Raw genomic sequence first — 26957 nt, 5'->3', positions numbered from 1 at the left:
TTTCACTTGGTATTGACTTCGATTGCATTATTAGTATCTTTATTTCCACCAAACACTATTAACCTACCTCTAGTTCAATAATTCGACCGGGTGAATTTATTGTTGATAATATAATTGACAACCATTTATTAAATAGATCATTATTCTTCCTCAACATGCTTCGAGGATGGGACTATTATTTTACTAAAAAGTAGGTATAAATATTGATGAATCATGTTTTTTTTTTTTAATCATGTTGAACTTAAACAACAAATATCACTATGATATATTGATTATTTTCTCTCAATACATATAAGTTATAAAAACTTCAAGCTCATAATTTTGCGAAATTTTGTTAACATTTAGAAAACTATTTCTGAATAGTTTGTTTAAAAATTCAAAAATAAAATGTATTTTCTACAGAAGAAAATATGTATAAAAGTATAATAAAACTAAAAATTCTATGTGATATAATTTGAGTGGACAACTCTTTAAGCATTTCCATAACATGTTTGTTAGCATAAATTTAAGAAACCATTTTATTTCTAAATAAATATTATAAAATTACATTTCTACAGAAAATGGTGGAATTATATTTTTTTGAGCAATGAGAAAAGGAAAAAAATATATTTTGTATAGTACGTTGACGTTAAAAGGATAATAAAAGAGGAGAGAAAATGCATTTTTAGGAACAAAAATAGAAACCCTTTTATTTGTGTTTATACTCTCCCCGTCAATTTCGTAAGCGAATATCACAATTTTTCTTCGGGTGTAGAATATTTTTACTTACACAGCAAAAACGAGAGAGAGAGAGAGAAGAAAAGTTTCTCTCTTTGGGGTTCTGTGAAAACCAAAATCGAAATCGCATCATAATCTTAAATCTCTCTTCTTTCTACGAATTTCATGTTTATGTTCCCTCTCTCTTGATTCCACCATTTCACTTATTTACATTTTTTTTGTTTTGATAAATTCTTCTCCTTTTTCTTTACTAGTTTTTTGGTTTTGACGAGAGGATTTTTCAAAGGTCTAAACTTTCTTGGGATCTATCAGATTGTCTTGAAAATAATGCTTACGGGTTTACACAGGTTTGTAGCTGAATTCTTGTTTCTTTCTTTCTTCTTTTGACTCATTTTGGTAAAATCCTAATTCCATAAAGTTTGTTACTTTTTTCATTCTCTCTGCTTCTCTGTTTTCCCCTTGGCTTCAATTGGTTGTGGCTTGTTTTTTGATGAAAGTAGCAGCTTATTTTCAGCTTTAATGTTTGTTAAATGTAATTAAGTTTGTCGTATGCTGTTTGTTTATTCTAAGTAATTTAATCTGTTAGAGCTTGTAGCTTGAGTTTACTAATGGTAGAAGTCATGTGCTCTCTGTTCTTTATAGATTAGAGCTATGGAAGAAAGAAAGACATTAAATTCTCTAGCTTAGTGGTTTTGTAATTAAGAAAGCAGTTATTAAAAAAAAAAAGAGGGAAATGTCAATTTCAGTAGAAGTTTATTAAGAATCGTTTGAGCATTACCTATTAGCTCAAGACTGTGTTTTTTTTTTTGTCATAATTCAGTTTCTGTTGATATGAGTTTAAGATGAAACTAACTTTGGTTTGATCTCTTTCGGCTCTGGTTTTGGCTTGTTAGGTTGATTGATTGATCATACCACCATGATGGATATGCATCATCTCTGATCCAATGGGGAAACATTTCTGACCTCTAATGGATCCCCAAGCTTTTATTCGCCTTTCCGTTGGCTCTCTTGCTTTGAGAATTCCCAAGATCCTTTTGAACTCTACTTCAAAATCTGATGAGAAGAAGAACTTTTCTTCTCAATGCTCTTGTGAAATAAAACTACGAGGCTTTCCTGTTCAAACAACATCTATCCCTTTGATGCCGTCCCTAGATGCAGCTCCTGACCATCACAGCATTTCCACAAGCTTTTATCTTGAAGAATCTGATTTAAGAACTCTCCTGACCCCTGGATGCTTCTATAGTCCTCATGCTCACTTGGAAATCTCGGTTTTTTCGGGTAAAAAGAGTTTGAATTGCGGGGTTGGTGCTAAAAGACAGCAGATTGGGATATTTAAGTTGGAGGTAGGTCCTGAATGGGGAGCAGGAAAACCGATGATTCTATTCAATGGCTGGATCAGTATTGGAAAGAACAAGCGGGATGGTGCTGCAGAGCTTCATTTGAAAGTGAAGCTTGATCCTGATCCTCGTTATGTTTTCCAGTTTGAGGATATTACTACCTTGAGCCCTCAGATAGTTCAGCTCCGTGGCTCTGTCAAGCAACCTATCTTCAGTTGCAAATTTAGCCGAGACAGGTGACATTTGATCTTTTCTTCATATATGCACAAATCTATCTCTATGTGCTCTCTGTTTAGTTACTGATGGCGGTATTGATTCTTCAGGGTGTCTCAAGTGGATCCGTTGAACGGGTACTGGTCAAGTTCAGGCGATGGAACTGAGCTTGAGAGTGAGAGACGTGAGAGAAAAGGCTGGAAGGTGAAGATACATGATCTCTCTGGCTCTGCAGTTGCTGCTGCTTTCATAACAACTCCCTTTGTCCCATCCAGTGGCTGTGATTGGGTCGCCAAGTCCAATCCGGGTGCTTGGCTTGTGGTCCGGCCTGACCCATCTCGACCTAACAGCTGGCAGCCTTGGGGAAAGCTCGAAGCTTGGCGGGAACGAGGGATCAGAGACTCCGTGTGTTGCAGATTTCACCTTCTATCAAACGGGCTAGAAATTGGAGATGTTTTAATGTCTGAAATTCTCATCAGCGCTGAGAAAGGTGGGGAATTTTTTATCGACACAGATAAACAGATGCTAACGGTTGCAGCTACCCCAATTCCAAGCCCACAGAGTAGCGGAGACTTCTCAGGGTTGGGACAGTGTGTCTCTGGAGGCGGGTTTGTAATGAGCTCGAGAGTGCAAGGGGAAGGGAAAAGTAGCAAGCCTGTGGTACAGTTAGCTATGCGGCATGTAACTTGTGTGGAAGATGCAGCCATTTTCATGGCACTTGCTGCAGCTGTTGATCTTAGCATTCTGGCTTGTAAACCTTTCAGGAGAACGAGTCGGAGAAGGTTCCGGCATTACTCCTGGTGAAGAAAGGAATTCTCTTTTGTGTTTTTAGTGTACAGTTTTTGAATTGGACTCAAAGTCTCATTGTATAAGGAAGAAACTGGCTTAAGATTAAGAAATTTAGCTCTTCTCTGAATCAGACCAACTTCATATCAGTGAAACAATATCCAGTAGACGTGGTCAAGAACTAAGTAGATCAAAGTCTTTGAAGCAACTAAACCAGTCAACAGAAATGATAATTCTAGTCTCATAATAAGATCAAAAACAGCGAAAAAAAACTTGGAAAAATGAAAAGGTAAACCTTGGATTTGCCCTTAAAACCTTTAGTTCTTCTTATCACCTCCCACTTCAATCTTCTTCTTTTTTGCGGTGGCCTGAGAATACAAGAAGGTACCGAAAATCGCAATGGCTGATCCAAGAGCATTCAGAGGTCTAACAGGATTCCTAAACACCAAAACCGTGGAGACAATCACCACGACTCGCTTCATTGTGTTCCCTACAGAGAAAGTCAATGGACTGATCTCGTCGAGTGCCTGGTAAGAAGATTGGTTGTACAGATGGTAGAAGACACCAGAGAGCAAAACCCAAAAGTAGAACGTTGATGGTGTCCCAACAGATGCAATGGCTTTATGGTAACCTTGAACCCAATGTGATCCTTCAACGAAAATCGCCACGGGAAACAGATAAAGCAGAGAGAGTATACTAATGCAACCGTATAGATTCAATCCATCAATCTCTTTGAAGCTCTGTAGACTTCTTTTAGAGTAAATGTTTCTTAAGACGAAACCAACATTACTAATCATAGCTCCTGATAATCCACCTAAATTGAATGAGACTTCAGTGACTGCAGCTAAAGAACAACCCATAACAATCGGAAGAATCGATAACCAGACAGCTAACGGGTACGAATCACCGAGTAAAGACGAGAAGATAACAGAGAAGACAGGCTCTGCTGATTTGATAACATGAGTGAAAGAAACAGCGACTTTGGAGAACGAGACACAAGCTGAGATGTGTCCAATAGTGTGAAACAATGCAGGACCAAGGAGAGCAATGATGAAAGGTTTGGAGATTTTAGGGCAAGGATAAAGCTTAAAGGACCATAAGATAAGCATCCAAATAGAACCTGCGAAGAGCTGAAACGAAGCGAGAAGCCATGGATAAGGGAAGACATTGAGTGCCTTTTTGTTGAAGATGTTGAAGACGATGTTCTGGAAATACCAAAGACCAAACACAATCCCTAGCTGAAGAGTCTTAGCTTTCTTCTCTTTCTTCTCCGCTTCGCCAAGATCGGATTTTTCGTCTGGATTTGAATCCGATGAGCCAACGGCGGCGATGGATCTGGGTTTTCTCGAGAACCCAGATGAGGACTCAGGGTTTGTGAGTGAAAGCAATGGTTTTGCGGCGGCATCACGAATCTGGAGACTGGGAATCGGTGAAAGCCCTAGTGGGTATCTGTGATTGAAGGGTTTAGGGTTGGTGACGAGAAGAGCAGAGAGACGGGTCGGTTGTTGACGGCTCCGGGTCTTGTGGAGGAGACCCGGATTTAAGGAAGGAGATAGATTCAGGGAGATCATTGCTTAAGCAAAACCAGTACGCACGAAGAGAGAGAGAGAGAGAGAGAGAGAGAGAGAGAGAGAGAAGAAAAAAAGAGATAGCTTTTGGGTTCGGTTGTGGGACGTCGTCGGCTTTAGACCAAACGTCAGAGATCCGTTGGGAAGTACAAATTTTTTTGAAAGCTCTGTTCTTGGACTTTGCTCCTCCTTCGTCGAATGTAGTACTATCTTTTTTTAATTATTCCAATTACTATGTTTACTTATATATTAGGTGAAATAGTTGAAAAAACATTGTGCAAAATTATTTTGTTTACTTATCGGTTTATTTTTAACCCAAACATTTTTACTTTTTGTGTCACTCAAATCAATTAGATCAAATTGATGTACCCCATACGGATGTGGTCTAATGGTAATGAAACTACGTTGTAATGAGTTACCCCAAATTCGATATACTTTAGAAACTACGCCCGTAAACATATGGTGCAAGAGGTTTTCACATGGTTCCCTCTAGTTCCGTGATTAGTCGGATCTCATGACCCATTGATCCGAGAAAAAAGTCTTCGCTACTTAGATATGAGTTTATGGTGTCCATTGAACCGGATCATCCGAGTTATAATTTTTTTTTAAAAACAAATAAAATAAAAGTCAATTAGATTTTTTTTTCTTTTTTTTTTTGTGTGAGGAAAAAAGGCCAATGTGGTAAATTAGGCTTTTAAGATTTGAAAGAAGAACCCAAGGACACGAGGCTAGTGTCAGATCTCGAGATTTGAATCGGTGTTGAAGCCGTCGCCGGAATTGGTGGAGAAGGAAAATGGCGGCGAAGCAAATGGAAGAGATACAGAAGAAGCTAGGGCTGCTTAGTTACCCTAGGGCAAATGCTCCAGCTCAGTCTCTCCTCTTCGCCGGGATGGAACGTTATGCTCTTCTCGAATGGCTCTTTTTCAAGTAACTCTCCTTCTTTTAGCTTATTCGATCCTCTTCTACCAGAAAAAATGCTGGGAAATTCTCTGAATTTTGAAGATCAATTTGAATTCCCAACATTTTGAAAATTTCGAGCTCTAATCAAAAATTTCCATGGGGTTGAAATTGACAACAGTGTATGAATTGGGTCTGTTTGAATTGCTTGATTAACCTGGAAATTTTGGTTTTTTTCCTTCTTCTTTTGCAATCACAGTGGAGATTTATTTGGGGTTTACTTATTGTTTCTTCTTCGGCTCTATCTTTGAAGGTTATTAGGTGATAAATCACCTTTCTCACAGCAAAATCTTCAAGGAGATGCTGGAGTTCGTGATGAAGAAACTGTTCGTATTCAATGTAAGTGTTTCTTTGATCGGGTTGGCCTTTGAACAAAGCAATAATGCCTAGCTATTATCTTTGACTAAAATGTTTGCTTCCATTGATATCGTGGTAGTGCTGGGAAGAGTTTGTTGATGTGATTATTATTACTATATTAGTTTTGATGTGTAAGTGACGTCTCGTTTTCAGATTTGGCAGAGATCGCAAAGTTTTTGGGGTTTACACCAACTGTAGACATAGAAGCCATTCAAGTAAGCTTGTTTTAAATTGTTTGATCATCTTTTTTTATCTAGCCTTAACTGGATTTACCTATATTTGCTCAAATTCCATAATTTGTCAAAATACAAAGCATGGGTTCCACGATTGAATTTTCTTTTGTTTTGTAAATTTTCAACTTTCAAGATGCAATATTACTATCATTGTTTTAGGGGCATGGAACCTATGAAGATCGGATGGAAATGCTTCGCAATATTGTTGAATTAGTGGAGGCAAGCCTCTTCTCAGATAATCAAGAATGGAGGTAGACTTGTATCTGATATCTTCCACCACTTTGTATCATTAGTGTGGCATTTTTGTAGTCTTTCATCTCCCTAATTCCCGTCAACGTTATTGTTTGTTTTGTTCTTTAGTATTGATGAGCAAGTTGCCAAAGATATCCAGCTCATAGATGCTATTGCAGAGAGACAGTCTCTTATATTTTCTGAGGAATGCAAACTGTTCCCCGCTGATGTGCAGATCCAGTCGATATATCCATTGTAAGAACCATTTTCTCCTGTTATCTCCAAGTTATTGCACATTTTCTCGTTATTTAGTCATTGTGGGTAATGGACTTTTTCAGATGTATTGTAAATGTAAACTTAGTTTTCCAAATTAACATATGAAACTTTGCTACTATGCGTCACTAGGGTTAGCAATGTGTTTTTGGTGCCAGTTAGTTATATCCTTTTTTTTCACTTACGCTTATAGATCTATCTGGTCTCAGAGGTTTTTGTTTAAAATCAAGCTTTAGGTTAATACTACTATTGTACGTGCAAACCGTAGTCCTTAGATTGTTGCTTCATGTTTCAGCAGATGTAGTGACCTTATGTTCCTTAATCGAAGTTAATTTGCAGACCAGATGTTTCAGAACTGGAGACAAAACTTTCAGAACAGGCCAAGATTCTCTCTAATCTTCAACAGAAAGTCGATGACTTGGCAGCAAAGGTGTGTTTTGGTTTCTCCATATTGAAGAGTTATGTTTTGACTCTGAACTACAGAACTCATTGGACCAATTTTGCTGTTTCATCAGACTTATAATATTTCACTCCACTTATTACTTATCGCTGGTTTACTTGTAAACTGCATATACCAATTGCTTAACATATAGCTCTTAAATTATAAGTACATAATTTAACTAATATGTATATATGCATCTCAATTCCTACTACTTATTGACTTGTTGATAAAAGGAAACAGTCTTGTTTTTTAGCAGCTAGGTCTAAATATGTCTTTTTCTCCTTTCAGCATGCTTACAACCCAGATGAAGAATATACTGAAGTGGAATCTCAACTAAGGGCTCGTTTAGAATCGTTTCTTGAAACTGCTAGGGCATTCAATACAATCTACACTAAGGTATTTTTCGTACGAACTCAGAATTCTCTCTCCCTATCAACCTAGATTAGCTGGAAGCAAAATGCTTAAGCTCAGCATTTTTCTTGTAGACATGAAATCTGCTATTTCTCTCTATCATGCCGCTTCCATGTCGCAAAAAAATGCCTCTTAATATCTTTTGATCTGACAATCTTTTCCAGAAACTGAAAAATAATTGTATCTTTTTCACTATGTTGGATTTTTCAGGAAATTCGTCCATGGACGCATATGATGGAAGTGCCTCAGCTTCATGGTTTTGGTCCTGCTGCAAATCGTTTACTAGAAGCATATAATATGCTTTTAAAGGTACCCCATTGTCTCCTTCTATCTTTATACTTGGTTGTATCGACTAAATTGAGTAGCTCTCAGCGGATTTAACTTTAATTAACGAGGCGGATCGAGTCCATATCAGTTATGCTTTGATTCTGATAACACGATGAAATGAAATGAATTGAGTACTGTTTGGCAACAGTTCCTAGGTAACTTGAAGAACCTAAGAGACTCACATGCAGCACTTTCAATTGGATCATCGGGGACAGTTGCTGGAGAGCCTTCTTCTGTAACCAGAATCGTATCTGACTGTGAAGCTGCATTAACTGTTCTCAATCGAGATCTTGGAATCCTCTCGGCTTCTATTGCTCGTGAGCAAGGTGAGCGTCTATAACCGTCTCGAGTTGACCACACTTGAAAAGGAGCTGCATCATTCAGTTCTACTCCATGAATGTGATGACTTGTATTTGGTAGAAATCATTTTAGGGGTGTATTTTGATCTCAAGGATTGTATAACTCTTTTCAGCACTTTTTGCTTCTGTTATTTAACCAAATCTAATCTAAAGGTAAAAAAATTCTCATTGTTTTTTCATGACTATCACATTAAAAAGACGTTTTAGGATTCACAGAGACTTACTTGAAAGTCAATTGTAAACATTTACTTCAAAAAAAAAGAGTTAAAAGAGACTGAAGAGCATTTCCCCTGCTGCAGCCACAAGCGTCGTTATCACAAAGACAGTGTTAGTAATGGTCCTGCTCCGACAGTACCGGATGTTGAGCAAGAAACTGGTCTTCTGGAACAAGTGCTGACTCGTCAAACTTTTATTTCTTTGGCTCTGATTCCTCAGCTAGTTGTCCAGGAACTTTTTAAGTAAAAGAAACAGAGATCTCAGCGGAAGCTCTACTTCTGTTAACAGCTAGTTGTCCAAGAACTTTAAGTTAAAGAAACAGAGATCTCATATTCCTGATTTCGACAAGATTTGGTGGATCTTCATTGTAGCAGATGTCATGTCTTTCACTTAGTATGCCATTGGTCTAAGCTCTTGAAATCGTTCAAGTTGCAGGTGAAGAAAAACTACAAAAGACTCCCATACTCTTGACATGGGTTCTCTCAGCAAACAGAGTTTTCAAAGCAAGTCCTCTTTGGAATAACCATCGGAACAGTGACTCAAACACACAAGATATAGAAAACCTTGCAAACATATATATATATATATATATATGAATTTAAATTCGTTATCAAGATCCAGATTTATGTGGCTTCCCTTATCGTGTAATTATGCTGAGTGCATGTATGTGAAGGTCGAATCGAATTGGGAAGACTCAAATACTGTAATAATATGGACTCCTATGCATGACAAGAGAACTCCAATAATAATATGGACTTTGATTTGTACAATGGTTTTTGGCAATCATAAACGTAAACGTTTCATATAAACAACCATTAACGCAAAAATTGAGGTTTATAACAAAAGAAGCCTTACATGGCTTCAAGAGCTTAGCTCAGCTTTTGGCAAATGTCTTCATTGAGAAACTTTTCTTTGTACCATCAAAAGCTGCCTCGAACACCGTCTAAGCTTTCCCCGAGTGATGACCTGCAAAAAACAGATGGATATATAGATGATTCATGTCGAATCAAGGGAACTTTGCACAACACCAGTCATTCATATTGTTCATTAACTACTGAGAAGTACAATAATTGTAAAGTTCCAAAAAGTGGTAGTAAAACCTAAGAGAGAAATTGTCCTTTAAAACCTTACTTGTACATACAATACTTGTACTCTTGGCTCCTAATCAAATCTTTTTCACCTTCTTCAAGCTGCTCAACAAAATAAGCCAATGCATAAGAAGAAGAAGACAGAATTTACAGAAAACTCATTACCATCATTGTTACAAGCCTCACCGGATCACTCTCATAAATGAGTTGATAGCAAACCGGAGAAAGGCATCGCAGCGCACAATTCTCTTTCGCTATAGCAGAAGATTTGCATTGCCAACCCCATAACCCACTGTTTAATTTCCCAAAACACATAACACAAAAGTGAGCATATAAGATAGAGCCAAGAATTTGCAACTAATCCTACAATATGATTCACAATATCTTCCAACCAAGAATGAGAATTTCTCAATACAAGTATCAAAGAAAACCAATTCCGTGATCGTCTCTTACGTCTATACACAAATGAGTGAAACCAAATTAACAAGAGAGACTACTCGAACCAAATCGCAAGTACCCCGTGGACTCACCTCTCTATATCAGCGTAGCATTCGCTCTTCTTCTGCCTGATTTCTACATCCTACAAATTTGATTTATCCGGCAAAATCAGCAAAGCATAATCCAAAAAAGCTTAGAATGAGTCGAACATAGAGATATAGGTGAGACTTACGGAGATGGGACGAAGAGATTTGGAAAAGACGCAGGGAACGAAACAGATGGAGAGCAACAGAAGAAGACAAACGAAGCTTGAAAGAGCTCGGGAAATTTCCATGGCGTCTCTCGAGACACTCGAGCTTGTTTCTTCTCCGATCGCAGTGGCTAGTTCCAGCTTCGATTTAGAAGAACGGTTTGACTAATAATAATAAGCAACTGTTGAATTTTCGAGATAACCGAACCGGTCTGTTTCCGGTCTTAGTTTCTGGGCTTAAATGGGCCTAAATGAGTATCTCTATTTAAATCGAAAGCCGAAAAAAGGTTTACGCAAAGACTCAGACCGATGACGTCATATTAGTTCAATTTAATGTCATTTTTAGAATTAGTATCCGAAATTTCTAAAATAGCTGATCAATGCCGACTTCAAATGATACTATTGAACCCTCTTTCAAAAAAAAACTATTGAATCATTCATCCATGCGGTCAAATGATGCGCTCATGTTCACACTGACTATGCAGTGATTCCTCTTTGTTACGCATTGTGGACGAATCTTTTTTATGGATGGATGATGAAATTAATATCGACAGGCATACACAGCATAAGAAGACAAGTTTAATGCCGTAATAAATCTACCACTTCCTCGATGTAAGTATCATCAGATTAGATTCTTCAGCCTCCTGAATCCTCATCTTTTCTTTTAGTATCAAATTATACTTTTTATTTAAAAAATAAACGAATTTATAAAGACAGGTTTTCAGTTGTTGAAAAAAACAGACACGTACGTTTATAGGGGTCGTTTTCTTTTTTTAAGTAAGTAATAGAATGGTGAAAGACAGTAACTTTGGACTCAAGCTGAAGCATCAGAATCTTTTTTTCCTTACCTCCTTGGAATTCGTCGCATCCTGACTAATTATTATTATAGATTGATTATCTACGCACTTACAAGATTCCCTGCTAAGTTACCGATTCCTATTGACCTTACAAAGCTATCTAGCCTATCTTGTTATTTACATCACTTTAATCATTTGGTGTTCATGTCCACTCGAAGATTCAAGATTATGTAACACATCTTCAAGATTGTGTAACTTGTGTTACATAATACTCCCTCTGTTCCTAAAACAATGATGTTTTAGTTTTACACACAAATTAAGAAAAAGTAACTTTTATATTTTTTAATTATTATTTTGTTAGTTTAATAATATTCGTTTTACTTCTCTCCTTCTACTATTGGTCACAAACAAAAATAATAATGATGTTTTTACAAAACATCAATCTTGGTGGAACAAGTAAAAAACTCAAAACATCAAATAACTAGGAACAGATGGACTAGTAGTATAGTAGTACTGTAGTAGTAGTATATATGGCATGAAAGTTAGCATTAGTATACTTAATGAATGATGCACGGAGAAATGAAAAATTATTCGCAAAAGAAGGAGAAGGAAAATGTGAAATTAATTAGAGATCATTAGCATTATTTATTTATTTATATAGCATGCATATGCTCGCAAATCTTTTTTTTTTGTCAAAGAAATATTTTCTTCTTGTTCTTTCATTAATCGATATATCATATATCCAAAGATAAAACTCCATAAAATCTACAACATTAGATTTCAAAATGCTCTAAGAAATACAAGGATATTACTCTCTTTCTTGTAGTCTGATTAGTTAATTAATTTTCATCTTTTTAATTTGTTGTCGTTCCATCTGTTTTCTTTGAATATAAAATGTTGGTTAACAATCCTTCCCAACGAATAAAAAAAGTCAATTTCGAAACTATGATAGAGACACTCATGCTTACTTATCATTGAATACTTAGATTTGGTTAGAAATCAAATAAAAGATGTTTGTTTAGCTATCCCATCTTTAGCATATCATTGAATTATTTGCCAGTTCCACATGGCGTATGTTCAAGACTCCTTTAGGTAGTCGTCTTCACCAACAATTTACCAACAAATGTTATACTTTAAATGAAAGGTACTTAACTTCCATATGAGTCATATCTACGTAACTTTCCCATTAATTACCAAACAATAAAGATGATAAGTATCATATACCTATCATATCATATCATATTATCATTCTCAAAACACCTTCGACCATGCTTCAAGATATATACCACACACGACAAATGTATTATCTACTCTAATTTCTTTTTTCCAAATACTCACATTGTCTATTAACTTATCTGGAAGACTTACTCAAAAAGAAACGAAACGAATAAAGCTAAAGCATAAAACAGCTATCTTTGAACCTTTTAGTGCCATTATATATTTTCTTGTTTCTTTGGTTAAATTTTTTAGTTCCCATATTCTCCACAAAAGATTATTGTATTTTTGTACATACAAAAGGCCAACATGTTACGGCCAAATCATTCCGCTTCACGAAAAGTGAGACCATCTAAATACCTAAACATACTATAATTCAGTTGTTAATTTTATTTAAAGAAAGTTAGTTGTAAAATGATGTTAATACATGTACAACAATATTAATAAAAATATACATATCTTAAAGAATTAATCCCTTATTATAGAAGTCCAAAGATAATAAAACTCTTTGATCACAAAGAGCCCAAAGATAAGGAGAGAAAGAGAGAGTGACACTTCACCACACCATCTCCTCTCTCTCTTCTTCTTCTTCTTTCTCTGCTTCTGCAACACAAAAACACCATTGAGAATCAAATCAAAATGGGATCAATGCCAAACCCTAATCCATGGTCACCATACGATTCCTCCTACAACGATTGCTCTCAAGGAATCTGCAACATCTACTGTCCTCAATGGTGTTACCTAATCTTCCCTCCTCCTCCTCCTTCTTTCTTCCTCGACGACGACTCTTCCTCCTCCTCCTCCAGTTTCTCTCCTCTCCTCATCGCTCTCATCGGAATCTTAACCAGTGCCTTCATCCTCGTCAGCTACTACACTCTCATCTCAAAGTACTGTCATCGCCACCACCAAACCTCCTCTTCAGAGACTCTTAACCATAACAGTGACGGTTTCTTCTCCTCCACGCAAAGAATCTCTACGACTGGAGATGGACTCAACGACTCTATGATTAAATCAATCACAGTTTATAAATACAAGAAAGGAGATGGATTCGTCGATGGTTCTGATTGCTCTGTTTGTTTGAGTGAATTTGAAGAAAACGAGAGTTTGAGATTGTTGCCGAAATGTAATCACGCGTTTCATCTTCCTTGTATTGATACTTGGTTGAAATCTCACTCTAATTGTCCACTTTGCCGCGCTTTTGTCACCGGAGTTAATAATCCCACCGCCGCCGTCGGCGAGGCTGGTTCAGTTGTTGTAGCTAACCGATCGAGTTCCGTTCATCAAACCGGTTCGGTATCCGAAATCAATATGAATTTGGCCGGTTACCAACACCAAACCGGTGATTTTGATTCAGTCGTTGTAATTGAAGATCTGGAAATTGGTTCTCCGAATAGTGACGGTAGATCGGAATTACTACCAGTGGAGGAGCGGCGGGACACTAAGGATGAAGATTCGCTGCCGATTCGGAGATCTGTATCGTTGAACTCAGGTGTAGTGGGTGTTTCGATTGCTGATGTATTGCGAGAGATCGAAGACGAAGAAGAAGAAGAATCCGGCGGTGTTGGAACTTCGCAGCGGCGAGAGGAAGGGGAAGATGGCGGTGGGAAGACGCTTCCACCGACGGAGGCGAATCAGAGAAGCGGCGGAGTGTCGAATTTTCTGGTACGGAGTTTATCGACGGGAAGATTTATTTTCTCGAGGTATGATCGAGGGCGAAATTACCGTTTACCCAATTAAATAATTTACGTTAATTTGTTTTTAAGTAATGTATGTTACTATGAAACAGAAATTCACATTAACTGTTTTTTTTTTTTTCTTTCTTTTTACTGTATTTACTGATAAATTAAACAGTTCACTAATAGTAATAGTGAATTAGTGATTTCTTTTTGAAGGCTGAGAAAAAGTGATGATTATTTTAAGTACGTAGAGTACAATTGGTTCCCTCCTGAAATTATGGGACATCCACCACAAAAGCAATGTGATTTTATTCAAGGAAAAATATTATTGGTAAATACTAAAAGAGGCGAAATTTGCTCGTGTGTGCCATTTTTGTCGCGGGTTAGCTAGCGAGTAAAACCTTTTTGGAAAGAAAAGTATTCTGAAACTTGGCTTGTTTTTTTTTCCTTCCAATAGCTAAGCTTAATGCTCGAAGATCAAGGGATAATTAAATGTGAACATGTTGACCGAATTCATATATAGTCCAAAAAGAACATGGTGACAGAAGAAAAGTTTGGAGCTAGATCAGAAAAGGAATCTTTTATGCATGCTAAGAAAAGTCTAAGATTTTAGCATCCCTCTAAATAATGATCATTGAGTTTCGAATGGAGCAGAAGAAAGAACGAAGACCATTGTGTACAGGTATGGACCCAATTCTGATCAAAATTAACCACTAGCTCGTAAGGAGCTTTTTCTTTTAAAAATCTTACTGATCCTTTTTGGGTTATGAATATGTCTGAAATAATCTCTCTCGCATAAACAGAGATAATTTATCACACAACGTTTAAAAACAAGAAAATCACACAAGAACAAAAAAATCATGAATCTGATTTTGTGGCTTGTAATCTACTATCCAAGTTGTAGAATTTTGTTGCGTTTTGAGTGTTTAACGTTTTTGCGAGCGTTCTTCTAGATTTTTGTTGTGTGTGAACTGCATTTGTTTGTGTTTCTCTGACTTTGTCAAAGAATGAAAGAACTGATGCAATGCTGAAAGCGAGACTAATGTCTACATTAAACAGACAAAACAATAAAATGCGACATGACAAAAGCATATACCCACAAACATGTTGGATATTTAAGTGTACGTGATATTTAAGTGTACGTACATCGTCGGTTATTCACGAATGTTAGATATTTAAGTGTACGTACATCGACAGTTAGTGTACGTACATCGACGGTTATTCACCAATCATCGCACCTTTTTGTACAAACGGTTATTATATTAAACGTACGGTTGCAAACGTATGTGAACACCGTTGATCACTATAAAACTCTGTTTCTCTTGTGTCAATAGAGAAAAAGAAGGATAGAGCACGAGAGTTTTACAAGATCAAAGATTGAAAGAATCTTTGGTGATAAACACATAAACAAAACACAAATCTCTATTTGTTTCTCTTGTATCTTAGCCTAGAACAAGAGAGAACTTTGATTGTCTTATCCTACAAGGGATTTCGTGTAACCCAAGGCTTGTGAAGGGTCAAAATACTCTTTAAGGAAAGTGCTCACGTGCGCGATTCAATCATTTTCCAAGTTCACATTCGTTACATCCCGGAGTTACAACAACCATTTTATAACAATCTTAAAGAGTAGTCTGGTCAACAATGGCTAATGTTTCTGTGCGTGAGATGACATCAAAGTTTGGCAAATTGGATAAGTTTGAAGGAGTTGATTTTAGAAGATGGCAAAAGAAGATGCACTTTCTCCTCACAACGCTCAATGTGGTGCACGTTCTAAGTGTGCCAAAGCCCACCGTGTCGGAGAATGGTGAGAACGAGTCCGTGGAGGAGACAAGGAAGCAACTTAAGTGGGAAAACGATGACTACATATGTCGTGGCCACATTCTCAACGGTATGTCTGATTCTCTCTTTGATGGTTACCAAAATGTCGAATCTGCAAAGGAACTATGGGATGCGTTGGAATCGAAGTACATGGCCGAGGATGCTTCTAGTAAGAAGTTCCTTGTGAGTGATTTTAATAATTACAAGATGTCCGATTCAAGGCCGTTAATGGAGCAATACAATGAATTACTTCGCATCCTAGGCCAATTCGCTCAACACAACATGAACATGGATGAATCCATCTCGGTGTCGTGCATCATCGACAAGTTGCCGCCTTCATGGAAAGATTTTAGGCGCATGTTAAAACACAAAAAGGAAGAGTTGTCTCTTGTACAACTTAGTAGCCATTTGCGCATAGAGGAATCTCTAAGGGTGCAAGAGGGTGGAAAACCCAAAGATAAGGAGGCTGAAACTTCTTCAATCAATATGATGGAGGAAAGTGGGAGTTCTAAGATGAAGAACAAGGGGAAGAAACGCCCCTTTACTAACAACACCAATGATGGATCTAACAAACGATTCAAGAGCGTTTGTTGGATTTGTAACAAGCCGGGTCACTTCAAACGTGATTGTCGGGCAGCAAAGGATAAGAACAAAACGCAACAAAAACGTTTTGGGCAAGGGTCTAAGGATCAAGGCCCATCCTCTCATCAAGGTCAGAATTCTGTTTTTGATTTACACTCAAAAGTGTATTATGTATCAAAAATAGCTGAGGCATTTTATGTGCAGGATGATGAGGTGACATGGTGGATTGACTCGGGTGCAACAATACATGTTTGCAAGGATCGTGACTGGTTCAAAACGTACGAGCCGGTTCAAGATGGATCCGTACTTTATATGGGCAACGAGTCAACCGCTCCTATCCTAGGTCGTGGCAAAGTGGTGTTAGAATTTAGTTCCGGGAATAATCTTGATCTTGATGATATAATTCATGTACCCGGAATTAGGAAAAACTTAGTCTCCGGTAGTGTTTTAAATAAGTGTGGATTTAAACAAGTGTATGAGTCGGATAAGTATGTCTTATCTAAGTGTGGTGTCTTTGTTGGATTTGGATATTTTTGTAATGGCATGTTTATGCTTAATATTAATAAAGTTGTCAATTCTATTTACATGGCATGTTCTAGCAAAAATGATACTTCTTTATGGCATGCAAGATTAGGCCACGTGCATTATAAAAGAATGATTGATATGTCTAAAGAAGGATTAATTCCTACTTTTGACGTGAATATAGAGAAGTGTAGAACATGCATGTTGACTAAGATAATTAGACCACCTTTTAAAAGCATTGAAAGAAATTCAAAGGTGCTTGAACTTATTCAAAGTGATTTATGTGACTTACATGCTACACCATCTTTAGGAAACAAGAAATATTTCATCACGTTCATTGATGATTATTCTAGGTTTTGTTATGTGTATTTATTGCATGCTAAACATGAGGCCTTGGAAAAATTCAAGGTTTATAAAACCGAGGTTGAATTACAACATAGTGACTTGGTTAAGAAGTTGCGCACCGATAGAGGTGGAGAGTATTATGATCCTATGTATTTTCAATCCATGGGCATAATACATGAGACTACGGCTCCGTATACGCCACAACAAAATGGTGTATCCGAGAGGAAAAATAGAGTTCTAAAAGAAATGGTTAATTCCATGTTATCTTACTCGGGATTAAGTGACGGATTTTGGGGTGAAGCCATGGTAACGGCTTGTTATTTATTAAATAGAGTTCCCAACAAAAGGAACAAGGTTACCCCATATGAACTTTGGTACAAAAAGAAACCAAACTTGAACTATCTTCGAGTTTGGGGCTGTAGGGCGATCGTTAGATTACCCCAACCAAAGATTAAGATTTTGGGAGAAAGAGGTATTGATTGCATCTTTATAGGTTATGCCTTGCATTCCAAGGCATATAGGTTTTATGTCATAGAACCTAATGATTCTATAGCGGTTCACACCGTAATTGAGTCAAGAGATGCAATATTTGATGAGAATCGTTTCTCGTCGATACCTAGACCAAAGGATTTAGTTCCTAGTTCAAGTGGAACAAAGGAAGGAGACGACATGTTCGTTCCTCCTAACGAGTCACCTACGCTCCGTAAGAGTAAACGAGGGAGAATCGAAAAATCTTTCGGTCCCTATTTTCAACTTTACTTAGTTGAAGGGTCAAGAGATGAGATTGGTTTCCAATAATCATATTGTTATCATATTGATGATGAACCTAGAACTTTTAGTGAGGCTATGACGTCTAATGACGTTATTTTTTGGAAAGAAGCCGTAAATGATGAAATGGATTCCATCATGGGAAGTAATACGTGGTTCTTAACAGATCTTCCACCCGGTTGCAAGCCTTTAGGATTCAAATGGATCTTCAAGAAGAAGATGAAAGTCGATGGAACGATAGACAAATTTAAGGCTCGGTTGGTTGTTCAAGGTTTTAGACAAAAGGAAGGCATTGATTATTTCGATACATATGCTCCGGTTGTTAGGATCTCCTCTATAAGGTTATTAATTGGTTTGGCATCAATTCATAACCTTGTGATCCACCAAATGGATGTCAAGACGGCATTCTTAAATGGCGTCTTGGAAGAAGAGGTGTATATGTAACAACCTGAAGGGTTTGTTATGCCTGGTAATGAACATAAGGTGTGTAAGTTGGTAAAGTCATTATATGGTCTAAAGCAAGCACCTAAACAGTGGCATCAAAGGTTTGACGAGGTTGTCTTGTCAAATGGGTTTAAATTAAATCAGTCGGACAAGTGTTTGTATAGCAAATTTGATGATTCCGGTAATGGAGTGATCATTTGTTTATATGTTGATGATATGTTGATCTTTGGTACCAACCTTAGACAAGTAGAACTTACAAAGGAGTTCTTATCATCAAATTTTGCCATGAAAGACATGGGGGAGGCGGAGGTGATTCTTGGAATTCGAATCAAGCGTGAGAACAAAGGAATATCTTTAACTCAATCACATTACATTGAGAAGGTGCTTAAAAAGTTCAATTATGAAAATTGTTCTCCCGTGAGCACTCCCATGGATGCGAGCGTGAAGCTTATGCCTAATACGGGACTAGCGGTATCACAACTCGAGTACTCACGAGTAATTGGTTGCTTAATGTATGTCATGACTAACACTAGACCGGATATAGCTTATGCGGTAGGAAAGTTGAGTAGATACACTAGTAATCCTAGTACTCATCATTGGCAAGCTGTAAGGCGGGTGCTCAAGTACTTGAAAGGAACCATAAATTATGGTTTGTCATATTTTGGATTTCCTTCGGTCTTAGAAGGATATTCGGATGCAAGTTGGAACACCAACGAGGAAAATCATTCTTCTACAAGTGGTTGGATGTTTCTACTTGGGGGAGGTGCTATTTCATGGGCATCAAAGAAACAAACTTGTATTACAAATTCTACTATGGAATCGGAATTTGTAGCGTTAGCAGCTGCAGGGAGAGAGGCGGAATGGTTAAGACATCTAGTCTCCGAGATTCCATTGTGGCCGAAACCGGTGTCACCCATTTCTATCCATTGCGATAGTAAAGCTACTTTGCTAAAGCTTATAGCCAAGTGTATAACGGTAAGTCGCGACACCTAGGCTTGAGACATAGCGGGATACGTGAGCTGATCACTCATGGGGTGATTACTATAGGATTTATTCGGTCAGAGCAAAATCTAGCGGATCACTTGACAAAAGGACTAGCTAGAGACTTGGTGATCAAGTCGGCTAAAGGGATGGGATTAAAGTCCATTTGAAATCTCTAATGGTGGGATACCCAGTTCCCCTCTAATTCAACGTTAGAGGCTGAATTCAATGCGGAAAGCCCACACTTAGAGATTGAAGCACTAGTTTATATCATCCCAAAGTAAGTGCTTAGATCTGCAAGAAAAGGTTAGGTTGAAGTTTTCTTCTTAATAGATCTTTTGAAAAATTGCATTTTGCAGGTGCAAGATTAAAAGATCTAGCTATATGGGTGTGAAGTGTAGCCGCTTCAAGAAGCTCGGACTTGGCTTTGTATACGCTCATGAATGGATAAGGACACATGGCTTATAATAGTGTCAAGGATAAACACTTAGAGTAGTGAGTTAATTCGTGTGTGTATTATCTTCATGTGCTCAAAATGAGTTGAAGGATTCAATCCGTAGGACATCCTGATTCTCGAGCATTTGGAATGTGTAATATCACTAAGATGTAAATTCAATCGTTACGATATTTACATTTATGCATGAGTTTGGTTTACGTGTTGTTAATTTTGTGAATCAAAGATTACACTTAAATGGGGGAGGAATGTTGGATATTTAAGTGTACGTGATATTTAAGTGTACGTACATCGTCGGTTATTCACGAATGTTGGATATTTAAGTGTACGTACATCGACAGTTAGTGTACGTACGACGGTTATTTACCAACCATCGCACCTTTTTGTACAAACGGTTATTATATTAAACGTACGGTTGCAAACGTATGTGAACACCGTTGATCACTATAAAACTATGTTTCTCTTGTGTCAATAGAGAAAAAGAAGGATAGAGCACGAGAGTTTTACAAGATCAAAGATTGAAAGAATCTTTGGTGATAAACACATAAACAAAACACAAATCTATATTTGTTTCTCTTGTATCTTAGCCTAGAACAAGAGAGAACTTTGATTGTCTTATCCTACAAGGGATTTCGTGTAACCCAAGGCTTGTGAAGGGTCGAAATACTCTTAAAGGAAAGTGCTCACGTGCGCGATTCAATCATTTTCCAAGTTCACATTCGTTACATTCCGGAGTTACAACAACCATTTTATAACAAAACAAGGTCTCTAACAATATCTATATATGTTCCAAACTTGACTTGAGGCAGAAATTTGATACTAGGCCCGGAGACGTATGCCCCATCGCCATACATGAGGTTTAGGGAAGTTCCGGTTTTTATTTTGAATTTGGTTACGTTCTAAAACAAAATTTTCACCTTAAGTGTAACTGATCTTGCATTAATCTTTAGTAGAAGATAAATTCACTTAAAGCCATTTTTCTGAAGACTTTACGTTAATTTTACATTGTGAGAACTGTTTGTCCATTAAGTCATTGATTTTGTTTTTCAATTGTCTGTTACCAAATATCTGTGTAACACACACACACACACAAAACTAATAATATTTTTTTAAAAAAGTGGAGCTCATGTATTAGACATCGTGAACGTTCGTCGCATCTTCGTTGATAGCACGATAAGGGATATATGTACCATATATATAGTCTTATTTTATATTTTTTTACGCGGTCTGATGATAAATTGCCACCACTAAAAGTTGTTCTACATGAAAAACACAAAATGACTGATGAGATTAATCAAACCGCCAATATCATACTAAAAATTCCAATTTTGAATAAATTTGTTAGTATCTCACCATAAAAGTGTTACATTTCCTATTTTCACTCGTAGAGCGTAAAAAATCTCAAACAACTTCACAACGACTCACTAATAAAACTCTTCGCAGTAATTTATCGACCAAAAGGGGAAAAAAAAAACAAGAAAATAAAATAAATATTAAAACCGAGCCCGCGTTTAGCGGTCTTTTTTCAGTTTTCTGTTACACCAAACTTTTCCTTCTCACAAATTTCCCGAGAAAAAAGAAAGAAAAGAAAAGAAAAGAAAAGAAAAAGAGAAAGCAAATTCTGATTCAAAGGCACATTCTCTGAAGTTCATTGTGTTAGAAAATCAGTGGTCGGAAATCGAATGGATCAGAGAAAAGGTGATCCAAGAATATACATTGTCACTTTTCTCTTCCTTTCATGTATCCTCATAGGAGGAGTCCTTTTAGGACTTTACCTGGTCCGTTCTGATCCGAACCCTCTGTTTCTACAAGCGGGTATGGTCTTCGTTGGTGTCCCTTGGCTCTTTTGGTTCTTGGCTTACGTTTACTCCTGCGTCCTCAAACCTTGCATCATCTTTGTTAGCAAGAGCAGCATCTTTGTTAGCAAGAGCGTTACCAGTTTCGATCCTGAGAAAGGCGATCCGGAGAAGAACGTCAATAACAAGGTTCCGGAAAACGTCACGGCAACTTCGGATCCGGCGCCGAGGAATTCACCGAGGGAAGGTGAGAAGCATGTGCAATTCGGGAATGTGGTGGTTCTTGGGGATGAAGAAAGAGGCAGAGAAGGAGAAGAGGAAGATCACAACGAGAGTAGTTCTAATAATCTGATTCAGGATCATATGCGAATGGAAGAAGAAGAAAATCAAGAAAATGGTACATCGAATTCAAGAAGCGATGATGATGATAGTAGTGTCGATGAGGACTGCGATAGGACTCCATTGAGATTATCGATTGGAAACAAATGATCTGCGACTGGATGATAGATGTTTATCGCGCGGATCAAGACCTGATCGTTTTTTTCAGGTTGTGCAAACATGATTGAACAGAGAGAGTGGCTGTGAAAAAGCTACTTCTCTCGTTGACGTGTGAGACAAGGAATGTTGTTCTTTAAGAACTAATTACCATGTAAAAGACCCATAGAAGAATTTGTTTTGTTGTAGCTTTAATTTTGCTTATGAATTTTGATTAATTATAAGACAATCAGTAATCACACACACCCAAAAAAACAGAACCTGATAAAAGTTTTCTCCAATGTCAGAAACAGAGCATGAACAAGAACAGAACCATGGACCCAATGTAGTAAACAAAAAACAGAGACAGAGTGGTTTTATTCTAGTTATTTGTAGTGATGATGATGAATCTTCTTCTTCTTCTTCTTCTTGACATCACAGGTGCAAGCATCAACTGAATAAGAAGAAGAAGTCAAGCAACCAAACTTCCTCTTCACTTGTCCCCACACACTTATCTTCTTCTTCTTCGTCTTCTTCCAACGATGAACAACACATTCATCATTCTCAATCTCAAGTCCTAACAGCTTATTACTCATCTTCTCCATCTCATCTTCATCGCTCGAAACCCCAATCTCTTCTTCTTCTTCATCTACTTTCTCTTCCATACCCTTAATCTCTTTAGCCACTGTATCACGTATCTGAAGCTGAGAAACAAACAAAACTTGAAGAACGATTCTAACAGGAAGCTTCTGGTTTCTCGCGGCTCGCTCGCATCCTTCTTGAGAGAGTTTACTACATTCAAGAACTTTACAAACTTCCATCTTCTCTGATTCAGTTAAGTATCCGTGGCTCTCCAAGAATTCATCAATGCCTCTGTAAATCCCATCTGAGTAGCTCAAAATACCTTGCGAAATTGCCACTGTCATCTCTGCTAACTCCACAAACGCCTCGAGCTTCAGAGAAGCCTCACTCGCAGCCAAGAATAGAAATTCTTCCGACAGTTTTGCTACTTTCACGAAATGTGAAACATTTTCAGAGTCTTCATTGGCGTAGTAAGTGTAAAAGCTCTTTACAACGGTTTTAACGAGTTCGATATTTTCGTAACCCTCAGCTTTTTCTCCGTATCCTCGGGATAGAATCTTGAGATCTGTTGACTTAGCCATGTCGAGTTGCTTGCAGATTCTGATCATGAATCCATTTCGACATTCGGAGTTGGCTTCTAACCAGATCGAATGTTTTAACGATTCGAATAAGAGTTCACAAGAGATTAGCCCCCTCTGATGTGGCAAAAGCCGCTCAACCGCTTCAATTGCTTCTCTCTTTTGCCCTGAAAGGCTTTCTTCTGCATCGAAAACCCATTTCTTCGCGTATTTACAGACAGATAAAACGATGTATTCCACGGGAATGCTGCGGGATTTAATTGCTCGGATCATCAAAGGTTCATATAACCGAAGCGGAATTGTGATCAGATCTTCCGATTTCCAATCTATAACAAACAATCGTCTCCTAGGGTTAGGTCTATAATCATCGGTTTCCACTCTGTTCTTGATCAGTTCACCAAGGAGTCTTGGATCATAGGAAGCTTTTTCGATAAGGGAATCGAAGAAGAGATCAACGAGTCCAACATCAGTTAGCTTGTCGAAACTCTTGTCCCCTGAACGAAGAGCATTTACAGTCTCACTCCAGCTCGGTAAAACTCGTTGCTCTAAGAACTCAGATGCCTTTCCCAACAAGTTATTAGAGCTTTGTTCTTCATTCATCCCTAAGTAATACGCGATGCAGAGAACAGAGACGATGGTATCAGACGTAAACTTGAATTCACAGCCATTACAAAATCTTTCAACGAGCTCAAAGGTTTCTGGATCGACTTCTAAATCTCGTAGGATCAAACGCAGCTCATCGATCTCGTTTCGCTCGAGTAATGAGCTCACTTTCGACGATCTCTTTGCTAACATTTCCTGCAAAAACAAACTCGGAGAAATTAAGAAACAAAAGTCTCGATCCTTTTCGATGAATATCTGGGGAATCAAATGAAACTTACTTTGCAAAGATGAAATGGAACACCCTTTACGTTTATATGAAGATCTGATACATATGATACTGATATTGAATTTCTTCAAGCAATGAATATACAATTAGAGAGAGATTATGGATTAAATCGGAATGAGGATAAATAATCTGAAATAAAAGAGATTAAGAAATCTTACCGGTTCTCATTGTTGTTCTTCTTCTTATCTAAATCTGACATTTTTTTGTAGCAGTTTTGGATTAGCCTGAAGGATAGTAGATTTCTGAGTTGGTCTGTATCTTAGGCTCCAAGAAACAGAGTACTCAGTTTCATGTGTTCTGCAACAATGGAAGAAAACAGAACCAAATGCAACAAAACAAAATTTCAGAAACAAAATCAAATCGGTAACTTCAAATTGAAAAAAAAAAAGGCTTATCAAGAAAAGAATGACTCTTCCAGAGATATAGGATTAAGTTGAGATATAGCAGGATTCTCCGGGGAAAAAGTATTAGTTCGCTTATATTACAGTCTAAACAAACTTGGAACAATTTTAACTATTTCTTAATAAGGAACTAACTGTACGTAAAAGACTCTAATCACATCATTATCTGATATTTATTTGTCACACAAAGCCATCATAAATAGGCTTTGTCTTCTTCAAAATCACACAAAATAAAAAAAAATTAATAACCTTTGTAAAAAGAAAAGTGTGACTGTCTATAACACACTGGTACAATGAGTCCAAATTTAAAGCCTCGTAACAGAGTGATGAGAAACACTACGATGTCTTAAGAACTCATGATACATGTGTTGTTGAATGGTTTTGATTGTGACCAGAGACATCACCAGTACCTAAAGACACAAATCCATTCTATGTTTTATTAAAAAGCTTGTTTCAGGACCAAAAAAGAGATGTGAAGAGACAAACTACAAGAAATCATTTACCTCTCTCAAGAAGCATCTTCGAACCTTCGTAAGAGAATAACCGAACAGCATTCTGGTAGCTTAGTTCTGCGAGTTCTTCATTCTTCATGTCCAACAACCGCGCTACATACCCGAGTACCTGTAACCGTGATTGATTAGGGTCATAATTTCCATGGTTTTATGAAAAAGAAGATCGGTTAAGCAGCCGCAAAGCAACAACATACCATATGAATATTAGCCGGATGATTAAGTGTTTCCTTTGGCAACTTCGTCGAGTCACTAGACACATTAGACTTATCATTTGAGGCAGAATCAAGATCCTGAGCTGAATTTCCTTCTTCGGGTAGAGAAGGATCTCCGTCTACAAAGTAGAGAGAACCTGACTCTGCCTTTGGTAGTGCATCTGGTGAATCAGTTTCCAATAAGATCCTATCAGATGGAACCTACCAAGAACTGAAATCAAGGTTCCATTCCACCTAAAGCTGTAATATGGTATAGAAAAAATTGGAAATCTTACTGCTTTCAACATCTTCTTGGCTTTTTTCTCACTCATGGACATAAGGAAACCGGAGAAGGAGAAATATGCACCGAGCTTAGCAAATTCAGGAACTATCTCAGCAGAACCTAGATACGAGTGAAGCATGACACCAGAAGGAAAGGGCCCCACAGATCTGCATATTACAATATCACATCATACTACATAAGAACACACTATAAAGAGACAATAACATAATTTTAGCAACATTTGAGAATATAAAGCCAACAAATTTCACTTTTGCTTCTGTACACACGACAAGAAGCAAAAAATCATACTTTAATATCTCGAGTAGATCCCCGAATGCACGGACACAATGAACTGACGCAGGTCTATTCAATTCCTTTGCAAGTTCGAGCTGTTGACGAAACACTGTAACCTGAAATTAAAAATGCTGTCTTTAGCATCAAAACCCATCATTGGGAACATAAACAATTTAAAGCACAAGGTCTGTTTTTTAAATCTGAAACCTGGTCTGAGAAATCAATCTCCCTTCCCTTAGACCCTTTATCCAAACCAATCTGTTCAAAAAAAACAAAGTAGTTTTAACCAACACATATCATGGAGGGTTTCAATGAAAACAATGTGATTAAAAGAGCCAAGAGATAGACTTCTCCAACAGCAGCAGTAGGAGTGGTCTCAAAGAAACTCTTCAATGTCTCAAACCATTGAGGACTCCTCTCTGCTACATACCTAAACTCAAAACATGAACAACAGATCTTAAAATTTGAAACTTTACCAGTAATTTGTAAAGTTATATAATCCCCTACCATGGATGGATCCCAAAGCAAGGAACAACAGAAGGGTATTTAGCTCCCATCTCTTTGACCAAATTCCAATCTTTCTAGACCAAACCAAACCACAGATTCAATTAAAAACCTTGCCAAATTCGTAAATTTTGAAAGCTATCAATCTGACGAAATCAAAACCTCGGAGACTCCATTGACGGCGAAGGCAGAGACGCCGGAAGCAACGGCGGAGGAGATTAGCTGAGGAGCTTTGGTGATAATCCTCGGGTCTTGAAGGTGACAGTGCGCGTCGAACAGTTTCATCTTCTCCCAACCGCTTCGTTATGTATCTTCTCTGAGTTCTTCTTCTTCCATTTCTCTGCTGAACAATTTAGTATAAATTATAATCACCCCGGAACTTTATATATTTCAAGTAAATACCCAGAAAACTTTTATATGTACGTAATAGACCCTACATTACTAATGTTAGTTTGTTACCAATAAGAAAATTGAAATTTTGCTTAAAAAGGGTATATATATTTAATTTTCAGGCAGTGTCCAATTTAAATTAATTGATATGAATCAAATCATAGCAAAAAAAGTGGATCCATAAAAACAAAAGTGAGTTTTCGAGAAAAGATATGATATTTAATTATCAGATTTTAGAATCGTCTGATAGAGTTAACA

At 37.4% G+C, this 26957-nt stretch overlaps 8 protein-coding genes across 9 annotated transcripts; 4 read left to right on the top strand and 4 right to left on the bottom strand.

Annotated features, from left to right (window-relative positions):
* The first annotated feature begins 692 nt into the window (after positions 1 to 692).
* On the top strand, positions 693 to 3183 carry LOC9307846. The gene is made up of 3 exons (XM_002873794.2): positions 693 to 1064; positions 1611 to 2290; positions 2378 to 3183. Exons 2-3 carry the CDS (start codon positions 1686 to 1688, stop codon positions 3069 to 3071), a joined length of 1299 nt encoding a protein of 432 aa, XP_002873840.1. The 5' UTR covers positions 693 to 1064; positions 1611 to 1685; the 3' UTR covers positions 3072 to 3183.
* On the bottom strand, positions 3167 to 4819 carry LOC9309907 (xylulose 5-phosphate/phosphate translocator, chloroplastic). The gene has a single exon (XM_002871730.2). It carries the CDS (start codon positions 4622 to 4624, stop codon positions 3371 to 3373), a length of 1254 nt encoding a protein of 417 aa, XP_002871776.1. The 5' UTR covers positions 4625 to 4819; the 3' UTR covers positions 3167 to 3370.
* Positions 4820 to 5283: 464 nt separating this feature from the next.
* LOC9307845 (AUGMIN subunit 7) lies at positions 5284 to 8390 on the top strand. The gene is made up of 9 exons (XM_021021004.1): positions 5284 to 5548; positions 5832 to 5917; positions 6089 to 6150; positions 6328 to 6419; positions 6529 to 6654; positions 7012 to 7102; positions 7403 to 7510; positions 7736 to 7834; positions 8001 to 8390. The coding sequence occupies exons 1-9, from the start codon at positions 5415 to 5417 to the stop codon at positions 8190 to 8192; spliced, it is 990 nt and encodes a 329-aa protein (XP_020876663.1). The 5' UTR covers positions 5284 to 5414; the 3' UTR covers positions 8193 to 8390.
* A 757-nt stretch (positions 8391 to 9147) lies between these two features.
* LOC9309906 lies at positions 9148 to 10366 on the bottom strand. The gene is made up of 5 exons (XM_002871729.2): positions 10186 to 10366; positions 10046 to 10095; positions 9702 to 9807; positions 9559 to 9617; positions 9148 to 9393 (listed from the first exon to the last, which is right to left on the bottom strand). Exons 1-5 carry the CDS (start codon positions 10285 to 10287, stop codon positions 9348 to 9350), a joined length of 363 nt encoding a protein of 120 aa, XP_002871775.1. The 5' UTR covers positions 10288 to 10366; the 3' UTR covers positions 9148 to 9347.
* Positions 10367 to 12501: 2135 nt separating this feature from the next.
* Positions 12502 to 14924, top strand: LOC9309905 (RING-H2 finger protein ATL52). The gene is made up of 2 exons (XM_021021631.1): positions 12502 to 13915; positions 14349 to 14924. Exons 1-2 carry the CDS (start codon positions 12855 to 12857, stop codon positions 14350 to 14352), a joined length of 1065 nt encoding a protein of 354 aa, XP_020877290.1. The 5' UTR covers positions 12502 to 12854; the 3' UTR covers positions 14353 to 14924.
* Positions 14925 to 19144: 4220 nt separating this feature from the next.
* Positions 19145 to 22284, top strand: LOC9307844. Its single transcript, XM_021021630.1, has one exon. It carries the CDS (start codon positions 21488 to 21490, stop codon positions 22088 to 22090), a length of 603 nt encoding a protein of 200 aa, XP_020877289.1. The 5' UTR covers positions 19145 to 21487; the 3' UTR covers positions 22091 to 22284.
* Positions 22285 to 22332: 48 nt separating this feature from the next.
* LOC9307843 (BTB/POZ domain-containing protein At5g17580) lies at positions 22333 to 24860 on the bottom strand. Its single transcript, XM_021021628.1, has 4 exons — positions 24775 to 24860; positions 24283 to 24421; positions 24117 to 24189; positions 22333 to 24033 (listed from the first exon to the last, which is right to left on the bottom strand). Exons 2-4 carry the CDS (start codon positions 24321 to 24323, stop codon positions 22462 to 22464), a joined length of 1686 nt encoding a protein of 561 aa, XP_020877287.1. The 5' UTR covers positions 24324 to 24421; positions 24775 to 24860; the 3' UTR covers positions 22333 to 22461.
* LOC9307842 (uncharacterized metal-dependent hydrolase YabD) lies at positions 24623 to 26714 on the bottom strand. Of its 2 annotated transcripts, XM_002871727.2 has the most exons (9): positions 26472 to 26699; positions 26313 to 26386; positions 26154 to 26235; positions 26013 to 26063; positions 25821 to 25921; positions 25525 to 25678; positions 25232 to 25450; positions 25029 to 25146; positions 24623 to 24935 (listed from the first exon to the last, which is right to left on the bottom strand). In XM_002871727.2, exons 1-9 carry the CDS (start codon positions 26592 to 26594, stop codon positions 24880 to 24882), a joined length of 978 nt encoding a protein of 325 aa, XP_002871773.1. In that variant the 5' UTR covers positions 26595 to 26699; the 3' UTR covers positions 24623 to 24879. The 2 variants fall into 2 exon arrangements, with proteins under 2 accessions (XP_002871773.1, XP_020877288.1); XM_021021629.1 differs by lacking the exons at positions 24623 to 24935; positions 25029 to 25146 and having other exon boundaries at positions 25346 to 25410; positions 26472 to 26714.
* Positions 26715 to 26957: the final 243 nt, after the last annotated feature.

The sequence above is a fragment of the Arabidopsis lyrata genome (genome assembly GCF_000004255.2).
Source record: "Arabidopsis lyrata subsp. lyrata unplaced genomic scaffold ARALYscaffold_6, whole genome shotgun sequence".
NCBI classification, from domain to species: Eukaryota; Viridiplantae; Streptophyta; class Magnoliopsida; order Brassicales; family Brassicaceae; genus Arabidopsis; species Arabidopsis lyrata.
Note: the sequence above shows the minus strand (reverse complement) of the source record. Positions and strands in the feature narration are given on the sequence as shown.